The 12,347-nt window shown below is 40.1% G+C and overlaps 1 protein-coding gene across 1 annotated transcript; it reads right to left on the reverse strand.

The window, feature by feature from the left end:
* Window positions 1-1,906: 1,906 nt before the first annotated feature.
* On the reverse strand, window positions 1,907-5,911 carry LOC309831820 (non-histone chromosomal protein HMG-17-like; the record flags this gene model as incomplete). Its single annotated transcript, XM_082669157.1, has 3 exons — window positions 1,907-1,959; window positions 2,197-2,411; window positions 5,901-5,911. The coding sequence occupies 3 exons, from the start codon at window positions 5,909-5,911 to the stop codon at window positions 1,907-1,909; spliced, it is 279 nt and encodes a 92-aa protein (XP_082525283.1).
* Between the last annotated feature and the right edge of the window lie 6,436 nt (window positions 5,912-12,347).

A 12,347-nucleotide genomic window follows, 5' to 3' on the forward strand; every position in this document is an offset into this window, starting at 1 on the left:
GAGGTAGAATGGGAGTGGAAATTGGAATAGGATGGAATCATAAAATGTGTGGCATCAGGTTGGAGATGATGATTCTTACGAAGTCAGGATGGGAGTAGTACACTCCATAGCCTCCAGTTGGTGGGGTCTCCTCATCCAGTACTCTTGAGTAGGGAACTGGCAGTGTAGTGTAAACTCAGCTGGTAGCCACTGGCCTATAGGAAACTCCAAATCATAGGAGTACAGGCTGGTCCATGGTAGTACTCTCTGGCTACCCTGCCATCTCTATCCAGTTTCCTTTCTTCCTGCTCAACCAGACACAGAAGGTAGACCAAGTCCATTTCATGTCCAGCATGGGCATGAGATGCCAGTCTCCTTGTGTGATTACCTCCAATATCCCTACAAGTGATTCTCTTGGACCACCCTTTCTTGGGGAGGGGCATGAAATCTCCTCCTTCCCAGCATGAAGGGAAAAGAAAAGCCATATCTCTTCTCCCTAGGCCAAAGACTCATATGTCTGATAACCCCCCTCATTCCCTCTATCCTTCCTCCTTTCTTTTCTGCTTTCTTTGAGAGGGGGTTTTGGAATGGTGGTTAGGGATAGCAGAGCCAGTGGGTTACCTCTTAAGTCCTCAAACGGGTGGCCAGCCCTCAATTATCAGAACACCTGATGCTGCCTTGTTCTCAGCTTTGGTCCTAATGGACCTTCTAGAATAACAGGAAAAAGTCCATTTCAACATCTTTTTATAACCATTGTCATTGAATTGATCGAGCTAAGAGACAGTCAGACCAGATTTAACTGAGAAATTGTGCTCTCCTCCAGGTACAGATGTGCGTGTTTTTTCCCAGTATGAACTGAGAATTATCAGAAAAAGGTATGTTCTTATGAGGTACAGTCATGGATGGTGGAGGCTCTATATTGACTCTATTTGAATGTGCTCCTTGTATAAACTAAGTTACAAAATCTCCTAGGAGAATGTCCCCAAATGCTTGTAGCCTGAGGCAGTCTTCCTGCTCTCATTATGGGCATTTATTCCAGCCCTTGCCATACTTCTTGAAGGAGACTTTGGCTCCAGACTTTAGAGAATAACATTTCCACGGAAGGTAGTGGTCTAAATGGGGAGGTACCCAGGGCTGGATAGTCCTCTTGGATAACAGGTAGGTATGGGCTTCCTTTGTCCAAACCCATACTTTTCCATTGGCCAGTTTCCACACTAATACCACATTATCTTTTTAAAAATTACTTTTTATACAATTTTGAAAGGTTACACCCCATTTACAGTTATTACAAAATTTTGGCTATATTCCCTGTGTTGTACAATACATCCTTGTAGCCTATCTTATACCCAATAATTTGTACCTCCCACTCTGCCACCACTATATTGCCCCTCCCCGTCTCCCCATTGGTAATCACCAGTTTGTCCTCTACATCTGTGAGTCTGCCTCTTTTCTGTTATATTTACTAGTTTGCTGTATTTTTAGATTCTGCATATTAGTGATATCATACAGTATTTGTCTTTCTCTGTCTGACTTGTTTCACTTAGCATAATGCCCTCCAAGTCCATCCATGTTGCTGCAAATGGCAAAAATTTATTTCTTTTTTATGGCTGAGTAGTATTCCATTGTATATATACCACATCTTCTTTATCCATTCATCTGCTGATGGAGACTTAGATTGCTTCCATATCTTGGCAATTGTAAATAATGCTGCTATGAACATTGGTAATACCACACTATTTTAATTATGATAGTTTGTAGTAAATACTACTCCCTAGTAGTGTGGGTCCTACTCTCTTGGTTTTTCTCAGGAGGTAATTGGTAATTCTTTTTTTTTTTTTTTTGCATTTTTATAAAACTTGATTTAAAAAAATAGTATTTCAAAGTGTACACTCACCAGAAGTACACAGTTATCAAAAATGCACTCACTTTACTTGGTATCTCCAGCACCTTCAGCTTTCTGTGCCTGGTCTGTTTTGGGATCTCCATTTTCTTTTTTTTTTTTATTCTTTTGCGGTACGCAGGCCTCTCACTGTTGTGGCCTCTCCCGCTGCGGAGCACAGGCTCCGGACGCGCAGGCTCAGCGGCCATGGCTCACGGGCCCAGCCGCTCCGCGGCACGTGGGATCTTCCCGGACCGGGGCACGAACCCGTGTCCCCTGCATCGGCAGGCAGACTCTCAACCACTGCGCCACCAGGGAAGCCAGGGAAGCCCCGGGATCTCCATTTTCTGCAGGGTTATTCCCATCCTTACCAATATCAGCTTTCCCTTTTTTCCCTTTGGGTACCTTCTCTCTCTTCTTTGCAGGGGCCTTTTTAGGCTTGGACTCTGGCTTTGGAGGAACAGGTTTAGCAGATAACCTTGCAGATCTTCTCTGTGGTTTGTCCTTCACCTTGGCTTTATCTCTAGCATCTGCTTCAGACTTTCTCTTGGGCCTGGTTGAGACGGGACATAGGCTCTGGACACAGGGATGCAGTGGTGCACCAGCTTTGGTCAGTCCAGGGGTCACTTTCGCCTCTCTTCTTCACTGCTCCGGTAATTGGTAATTCTTATCCATTTACATTCCCACAAATATTTTATGACACTATTGTCATGCTGGCATTTTCTTTGGTATTGCATTGAATCTATAAATCTATTTGAAGAAACTAAATATGTTACTCTTCCAATACATAAACATATCTTTCCATCTATTTAGATCTTCTATAATGTCTCTCATTAAAGTTTTATCATTTTCCCTGAAGAGGTCTTGCACATATTTTGGTAGACTTGTTCCTAGGACTTCATTTTTTTTTTATGCCATTGTGAATTTTTTTTTTAATTTCAATTTTTGCTTTCTTACAGGAATGTATTTAGAAATACAGTTGATTTTTTTTTTTTTTTTTTTTTTTTTTTTTTTGCTGTACGCGGGCCTCTCACTGTTGTGGCCTCTCCTGTTGTGGAGCACAGACTCCGGACGCGCAGGCTCAGCGGCCATGGCTCAGGGGCCTAGCCGCTCCGCGGCACGTGGGATCTTCCCGGACCAGGGCACGAACCCATGTCCCCTGCATCGGCAGGCGGACTCTCAACCACTGCGCCACCAGGGAAGCCCTACAACTGATTTTTTAGTGTTGGTTTTATATCTAGCAACTGTGCTAAGTTTTAATTATTTATCTTTACATTACTTAAGGTTTTTAAATACATATAATCATAGGATCTGCAAATAATGCCAGTTTTGTTTCTTCCTTTCCAGTCCTTTATCTTTTAATTTTTTTTCCTTTTCATACATCACAGGCTATGACCTCAAGGACAACATTGAATAGAAGCGATGATTGCAGGCATTCATGTCTTGTTCCAATCTCAAAAGGAAAGCTTTGTTGCTTGCTCCAGGGTTTTTGTAAACAGCTTTTATCAGACTAAGGAAATGTCATTCTATTCTTAGTTTGTTAGGAGTTTTGGGGAATAGATATTAAATGTTACCAAATGCTTTTTCTATGTCTATTGAAACAGTCATATGATTTTTCTCTTATGATTTGTGAATGTGGTGAATCAAGTTGATTGATATTTTGAATGTTCAAACTAAAGGTATTGTATTAGTTGGATTTACACATCTGAAATTCTAAATCTTGGTTACTACTGGAACAGCTTCCACAAATTTCAGATTAATTTTTTTTAATGTACATGTTAGAGGAGGAACTCTCTTACATTCAACACCAAAATCTCTTTTCTGAAACCTCCAGCCAGTCTTCTCCTACAGTTACCTGAACAAAAGGGTACAGGTCAATGTTCCACTGTTTTAACAATTAAATCCACTTTAGTTGTTTCCTTTAAAAGTATGTAGTAAAATTGCAAATCAAAAGAGAAAACTGGAACCATTTACAGTTTGGTTGGAAACAGAGCTTATTTCACCTTGATGCAATGTCTTTTAATACATATTTGGCAGAGTTTCCATAAATCTCAACAACTTAATTCCACTTACTAAAATTTCATAGGAAAATCCAATTTTTGAGCAGAAAGGGCAATCTAACCTCTTCTTTATCTGTTACCACTTTTTAATTTTCTAAAAGAATAGTTATTAATAATTTCTAGCAATTATCATAGCTTTTTTCCTCTCTAATTAAAAAAAAAGCTCAAGTGCACATTGTTTCTTTAGCTTAAGTAAACAGAATTTTTGAAAGCAGAGATTAAACCTTCTGGGCGTTTAGGTGAATTGGCAGAAATCCTGACCTCTCATTCTTATATCCAGCAACCGCACCCACCAGCTGTTACACAGACACTGAAACAGCCTGTATCTCTCTAGCTTTTGAAAGACTTTGTATATCTCAAAAGTTTTGAGTCTGTGAAGGGATAAATAAAATGTGGTATATACATAGCGTGGACTATTGTTCAGCCTTAGAAAGGAAGGAGAAGGGTGGGGGAATTGAATGAAGGTGGTCAAAAGGTACAAATTCTAGTTATAAGATAAATGAGTACTGGGCATGTAACGTACAACATGGTGACTATAGTTAATGCTGTTGTATGGCATATTTGAAAGTTGCTAAGAAACTAGATCCTAAAAGTTCTCATCACAAGGAAAAAAAATTTTTTGGTAACTATATGAGGTAGTGGATGTTAACTTATTGTGGTAATCATTTCACAGTATATGTATGTCAAGTCATTATGCTGTACATCTTAAACTTATTCAGTGCTATATGTCCATTATATCTCAATAAAGGGGAAAATATTAAACTAAATTTTAAAAGGAAGGAAAGTCTGACATGTGCTGTAACATGGGCGAAACTTGAAGACATTATTCTAGTGAAATAAACTAGTCACAGAAAGACAAAGAGTGCATGATTTCCCTTCTATGAGGCACTATAGTAGTCAAATCCATAGAGACAGAAAGTAGAATGCTGGTTGCCAGGGGCTGGGTGGGAAGAAGAAATGGGGAGTTGTTTTATGAGTATAGAGTTTCAGTTTTGCAAGATGAAAACGTTCTGGTTGCACAACAATGTGAATATACTTAACACTACTGAACTGTACACTTAAAAATAATGAAGATGGGGCTTCCCTGGTGGCGCAGTGGTTGAGAGTCCGCCTGCCGATGCAGGGGACGCGGGTTCGTGCCCCGGTCCAGGAGGATCCCACATGTCACGGAGCGGCTGGGCCCATGGGCCATGGCCGCTGAGCCTGCACATCCGGAGCCTGTGCTCCTCAATGGGAGAGGCCACAACAGTGAGAAGCCCGTGTACCACAAAAAAAAAAAAAAAAAAAAAAAATGAAGATGGTAAATTTTATGTTATGTTTTACCCTAATTAAAAATAAAAATAAAACAAAAAACATAGAGTCTATATCTGTAGCATCTGGCTATTAGTTAACAAATCAGTTTTCTTTTTCCTTTGTGGCATCATCAGTATTTTTTTTTAAAGACACTACTCAATCTTTAAATAATGACAGCTGCACTTACAGCTTAACAGTATAACAGCACAGGAAATCCATTAGGGGTAGGAGTTTCATTACTAAAGATGAGTTGAGCCCTTTGCTGAGTGCAAGCTTGAACAGATTCTTTGGGGTAGATGGATCTGTGTTTCTTTAAGGGATGAATTGGGAGGTCCTGATCCATTTTCAAACTCCTTTCCTGCCAGTATCCACATCTCAGCTACCTCAGCCTGGACAGCTCCTCTAATTATATCTGGGGTGAAATCCTTATGGCCTGGAGTGTCCATTAATGTCATAATTTGTTTTCCTACTTTGTCACGTCAATATCGATCCCTACTTCCTTTTCCCTGTCTTTGCTTGTGTCATCTGAGACTGCGCATATGTGAACAAAGATTTGCCAGGCTTTTTAGACTGCTATTTATATCTGTGCATAGTTCTTTTGTTTATATTACCCAGAAGCAGCAAATGGCCCATCAATGACATCATCAACCAGACCAGTGACCGCCAGGCTAAGCAGCTGATCCTCTTACACTTTCGCCATTTCTGCAGTAACAATGCGCAGATCTTAGTGGTTTGGAGCAACAGGGTTTGTTTCACGCTCAGGTTAAAGTTTGGCTGCGGTATTCACATTTTCTTCATTCTGGAACCCAAAAGGGTAGAGCGGTCCTTATCTTGGACACCCTACTCGTATCACAGAAGGATCAATGGTAGAACCACACAATGGCTCCTAAAGCTTCTGCTTGAAAAGGGCGTGGGTCACTTTTGCTCACATTTTATTGGCTTAAGCAAGTCCTTTGACCACGCCTGATGCCCATAGAGAATTAGAAGTATAATTCTCCCATAGGATGGGGCAACCAATAATTGAGATCAATGACATAGTGTGCTAATGCTATGTTTAAGATTTTTGTATTTATATTTAGGGGTGAGCTTGGCCAGCCTATCATCTTCCTTCCTCAAAGTGTCCTTGTCGTGCTCGCTTCAGCAGCACGTATACTAAAATTGGAAAGTGTCCTTGTCAGGTTTTGGCATCGAGGTTACGATGGCCTCATAAAATCACATGGAAAGTGTTCCCTCTTCATTAGTTCTCTGGAAACATTTGTGTAAGATTAGAATCGCGTCTTCGCTGGATGTGGGATGGAACTCCCCAGTGGCAGTCAATCTGCCATCTGACTTCTGTTTGCTTAGCACCGATGGAGCATTCCTCCTACAGCAGCTCTTTCACATCCTGTGAAAACAAAGAGTGATATTCACTAGCACCCAGCAAAGCGGATATGAAATGTCACTTCTTCTGGTCATATGATTATTGCCATTGTTAAATCCAGCCTACTTCCAATGCCAACAAAGAGAGAAGCTCATGATGGCTTTGCAGTTATTAAAGCTAACACCACTCTATGTTAACCCCTCCTAAAATACCAACAGGTTCGTGAGATTCTCAAGGAAAGTTCCCCTCAGGAAGTTCCGGTTTCAGCAGGAGGATGTAAAGAGGGTCCCTCTGCTTTTCACATACTGCACACAAGAGGATGAACTTATTGCTCTTGTTCCAGCTTATTCCTTTGCTGCTCATGAATCTTATATTTATTCCTTATTCTACTTGGTGTGATGCATAATTGTAGACCATTGTGGAAAAACAGGAATTTTTCACCTCTGGAGGAGTAAAATTTTCTATGGTCCTTTATGCTCTGTATATGCCTTACCTTTTGCTGTAGCCACCTGCTCTGCCCCCACTCCAAAAATGTACTGTTCTTTAAAAATCTTATACTGACTTTCCATGTAGAAATGCTACTCAGAAAGTGGTTTGTGAACCCAGCAGCATGGGTGTTACCCGGGAGCTTCTTAGAAATGCAGAATCCCACGGACTTCCCTGGTGGCACGGTGGTTAAGAATCCGCCTGCCAATGCAGCAGACAAGGGTTCGAGCCCGGGTAAGATCCCACATGCCGCGGAGCAACTAAGCCTGTGCACCACAACTACTGAGCCCATGTGCCACAACTACAGAAGCCTGTGCGCCTACAGCCCGTGCTCCACAACAAGAGAAGCCATTGCAGTGAGAAGCCCGCGCACCGTAACGAAGAGTAGCCACTGCTCACCGTAACTAGAGAAAGCCCATGCACAGCACCAAGATCCAACGCAGCCAAAAATAAATAAATATATAACTAAGAAATGCAGAATCCCCGGACCTACGGATTCAGAGTCTGCATTTTAGCAAGATGCCCAGGGGTCTGTGAGCACACTAAAGTTTAAGTGCTCTAGCTCAGGGGTCCGCAACTGCTCCCCCCCTCCACCAGCCGCACTGCAGGAGGTGAGAGGCGGGTGAGTGAGTGAAGATTCATCTGCCGCTCCCCATCGCTCGCATTACTGCGTGAACCACCCCCAGTCCCACCCCCGTCCATGGAAAAATTGTCTTCCACGAAACCAGTCCCTGGTGCCAAAATGTTGTGGACCGCTGCTCTAGCTGATGCCATGGCCCTTTACCTTTGCCAGGTCACACTACTGCTTTTGTCCCCCCACCCCCTATCAATGCCTTTCCTCTGGCAATCCTGTCTGCCAAATTCAGAAAAGGACACCAGGAAACTGCTGTCATGAAAATTTGACATTGTGCTTTGTGGGTTTTTTTTAAATCCCTTATAAAAGCACTATTTATTTTAAGAACTCTTTCATTGTGAAATATAACACATGTTAAAGTGCATAAAATATAAATGTAAAGTACAACTAATTCTTTTTTGTAATCAAAATGTATTTTTGTAGTCTTTCAGCATGTTTTAAAATAGAGATATTGTTGACATACAATATTATATTTGTTTCAGATGTACTACATAGTGATTTGACATTTTTGTACATTATTAAATGGTCACCAGGATAAGTCTAGTTACCATCTGTCCCCATACAAAGTTATTACAATATTATTGACCATATTCCTTATGCTGTTTATTACATCCCTGTGGCTTATTTATTTTCTAACTGAAGGTTTGTATTTCTTAATCCCCTCCATCTATTTCTCCCCCACTCCACCCCTCCCCTCTGGCAACCAGCCATTTGTTCTTTGTATCTGAGTCTGCTTTCGTTTTGTTTTGTTTGCTTGTTTTTTAGATTCCACATATAAGTGAGATCATGTGTTATTTCTCCTTCTCTGTCTGACTTATTTCACTTAGCATAATACCCTCTAGATACATCCATGTTGTCACAAATGGCAAGATTTCATTTTTTATGGCTAATATTCCATTGTATATATATACCACATCTTCTTTAGCCATTCATCTATTGATGGGCACTTAGGTTGCTTCCACATCTTGGCTATTGTAAATAATGGTGCAATGAACATTGGTTTGTATGTATCTTTTTTTGTTTGTTTTTTGCGGTACGCGGGCCTCTCACTGTTGTGGCCTCTCCCGTTGTGGAGCACAGTCTCCGGACACGCAGGCTCAGCGGCCATGGCTCACGGGCCCAGCCACTCCGCGGCACGTGGGATCTTCCCGGACCGGGGTACGAACCCTTGTCCCTGCATCGGCAGGCGGACTCTCAACCACTGCACCACCAGGGAAGCCCTGTATGTATCTTTTTGAATTAGTGTTTTTGTTTTCTTTGGGTAAATACTCAGAAGTGGAATTGCTGGATCATATGGTAATTCTATTCTTAATTTTTTGAGAAACCTCCATACTGTTTTCCCTAGGGCAACCACCAATTTACTTTCCCACAAACAGTGCATGAGGGTTCCCTTTTCTCTTATTTGTTGTCTTTTTGATGTACAATGACTAATTCTAATGTGAACATTCATTTAACCACCACCCAGATCAAAAAATAGAACTTAGCTAGCACCCCAAAGGCAGCCTCTCACCCATACAAGACTTCCCTCCAGATCACATGCCCCTTTCTATCCCTAGAGGTAACTATGATCCTGAACTTTATGTTAGTTACTTGTTTATTTTTCTTTGTAGTTTTATCACATATATATGTCTCTAAACAATATAGTTATTTTGGCTTGTGTTTTTGAACTTTATACAAATGATATCATTTGTATCTTGCTTCATGCACTCAGGGGACAAGATTCATTTGTGGTGTTGTAGTTCATTCATTTTATAACTGCAATATAAGTATCATAATCAGGAAATTAATACTGACACAATACTAAATGGCCTTATTCTTTGCCAATTATACTAATAACATTCATTATAAGCATTATTCTTTGCCAATTATACTAATAACATTCATTATAAGCACAGAAAATCTAGGACCATGAGTTACATTCAGTTGTCATGTCTCAATTCTTCTTTATTCTGGAACAATTCCTCAGTCGTTCCTTGTCCTTTATGATCTTGACATTTTTGAAGAGTATATTTTGAAATGTCTTTTAATTTGGGTTTGTTATGATGTTTCCTCATGACTAATTAAGGTTATGCATTTTTTGGCAGGAAAACAGGGTAAGTGATGTGCCTTTCTCAGTGCATTGTATCAGAAGATGTATGATATCTGGTGTCCTTTTACTGATGATATTAACTTTCACCACAAATTTCTTTACTATAAAGATAAAAAATATAATTTTATTGATACGCTAAAAATATTTTTATTGATATGCTAAGAAAGAGAAAATGAAATCATATTAAATGCTCAATAAAACCACAAAAGGCAGAAAAAGAGGAGAAGGCAAAAACAGGAACAAAGAACAAGGGCAACAAATAGAAAATAGTAATAAATATGGTAGATATTAATCCAACTATATCAATAATCATTTTAAATTTCAATGGTCTAAATACACCAATTAAGAGATAGAGATTGTCAGCATAGATAAAAGAACATAATTATATGTTTCTACAAGAAACCCACTTTAATTTTTCTTGGTATAAAATACTTTCATTTTAGCAAGAGAGAAGGAGTATGAAGACACTTGAAGGAGATCAGAAGTTATGTTCCATACTCCAACTTGATTTTCCCAACTGGATGGGATTAAGAAACCCACTCTAAATATAAAGACACATATAGATTAAAAGTAAAGGTGTAGAGGAAGATATACCATGCTAACACTAATCAAAAGGAAGCTGGAGTAGTTGTATTAATTTAAGACATAGCAAACTTCCAAGCAAGGAAAATTATCAGGCATAAAGAGGGGCATTACATAACGATAAAAGGGTCAGTTCTCCATGAAGACGTAACAGTCCTTCTTGCGTATGCACCTAACAACAGAGCATCAAAATATGTGAGTCAGGGGCTTCCCTGGTGGCGCAGTGGTTGAGAGTCCGCCTGCCGATGCAGGGGACGTGGGTTCGTGCCCCGGTCCGGGAAGATCCCACGTGCCGCGGAGCGGCTGGGCCCGTGAGCCATGGCCGCTGAGCCTGCGCGTCCGGAGCCTGTGCTCCGCAGCGGGAGAGGCCACAACAGTGAGAGGCCCGCGTACTGCAAAAAAAAAGAAAAATGTGAGTCAAAGCTGATAGAACTACAATGTTTGAAATAAATGAATCCACTTTTATAGTTGGAGACTTCAATACTCCTCCATTAGAAATGGACAGATCCATCAGGCAAATCAGTAAGGACATAGGTGAACTCTATAGCACCATCAATCAACTGCATGTAATTGACATCTATAGACTATTTCATCCAACAATAACACAAAACACATTTTTCATAAGCTCACATGGAACAAGACAGACTACATTCTGGGCCATAAAACACACCCTAACAAATGTAAGAGACCATACAATATCTGCTCTCAGACAACAATGGATTTAAACTAGAAATCAATAACAGAAAGATAGCTGGAGAATTCCAAAATACTTGGAGGTTAAAGTTACAGTTTTTCCTTTCACGATCAATCAGTACTTTGTGGGGAGAATCTTTGAGACTCTGTTAAGTTTACCCATTAGTTTTAGTATCTTTTGAGGATTCTTGCCTGAATCAATTATTACTATTATGGTTGCCAGATAGTAATTCCTAATTAAACCATCCTTCTACATTTATTAGTTGGCATTCTACTGAAAGGAATAGTTTCTCTTTCTCCTTTATTTATTTATGTATAACAGTATCAACTCATGGATTCCTGTTTTACTCAATGCATTCTAATCCATATTCTCACTTATTTTGATGCTTGAAATGTCCCATATTTGGCCAGAGGGAGCCACTTTAATCTAGCTCCTGTGTCCTTTTGACATGTCACCGTTCTTCCTTAAGTACTTTCTTAATTTCTGCCACAAAAAGATTGCCCAAGTTCATGTGTGTTTTCCCAACCCCAGCCTTCAAGTGTTGGTTTCTCTTAGTGTGGATCTAAAGCAAGATCTAAACACTAGAGGAGCTCCTTGCTACTAAGGTGTTACTGTTTTTAGACGCTCTTAGTGGACCAAGCTAAGAAATATGTATATACATATACACATACACACACATGTCCAAACCGTGAATTCATATGAACACTTCCAACTTTAATCCAATAACACAGGGTTCATTCTAGCCTATCTTCTTTTCACATTTGTAACTTCCTTCTCCAACAGTGAGAAACCTGGCTTATATATTCAATCCTGGAATACACAGAAAGAGAAGTTTCAAAAACTCTAGCCCATACCATTGCAAAAAACCAAACCAGATCTCGATATTAAACAGAACTCCATATTTCTGTTTTTCTTTGACTGGAGAGTTTGTACATATAATTCTGTGTTCAAAAGCCATCTGAATTCGCTCTATTTTTCTTCTTCAGTGTGGTTATGTTTTTCATTTAAAATGCATTTAATTTCATTTATTTATTTGTATTCCATTGTAGGTTTCCCGTGTTTTTGGGTTTTTGTTTATTTCTGTTTTTAGTGTATAAAACATTAGGATGATTCCAAAACTCAGAACTGTACTAACAGGCCCACTCAGCAAAGCATCTCTTCCCTTTCCCATTCTCTGTACCCTACTTCCATCCCCACATTCTTTCCCCCACATCCCCACCCCATCCTACCCACCCAGTGTCGGTCACCAGTCTCATTTATTTCTGTTCCTTCCATGCTATGCTTCTTTCAC

Source organism: Grampus griseus (genome assembly GCF_964374135.1).
Source record: "Grampus griseus genome assembly, chromosome: 1".
Classification (NCBI taxonomy): domain Eukaryota; kingdom Metazoa; phylum Chordata; class Mammalia; order Artiodactyla; family Delphinidae; genus Grampus; species Grampus griseus.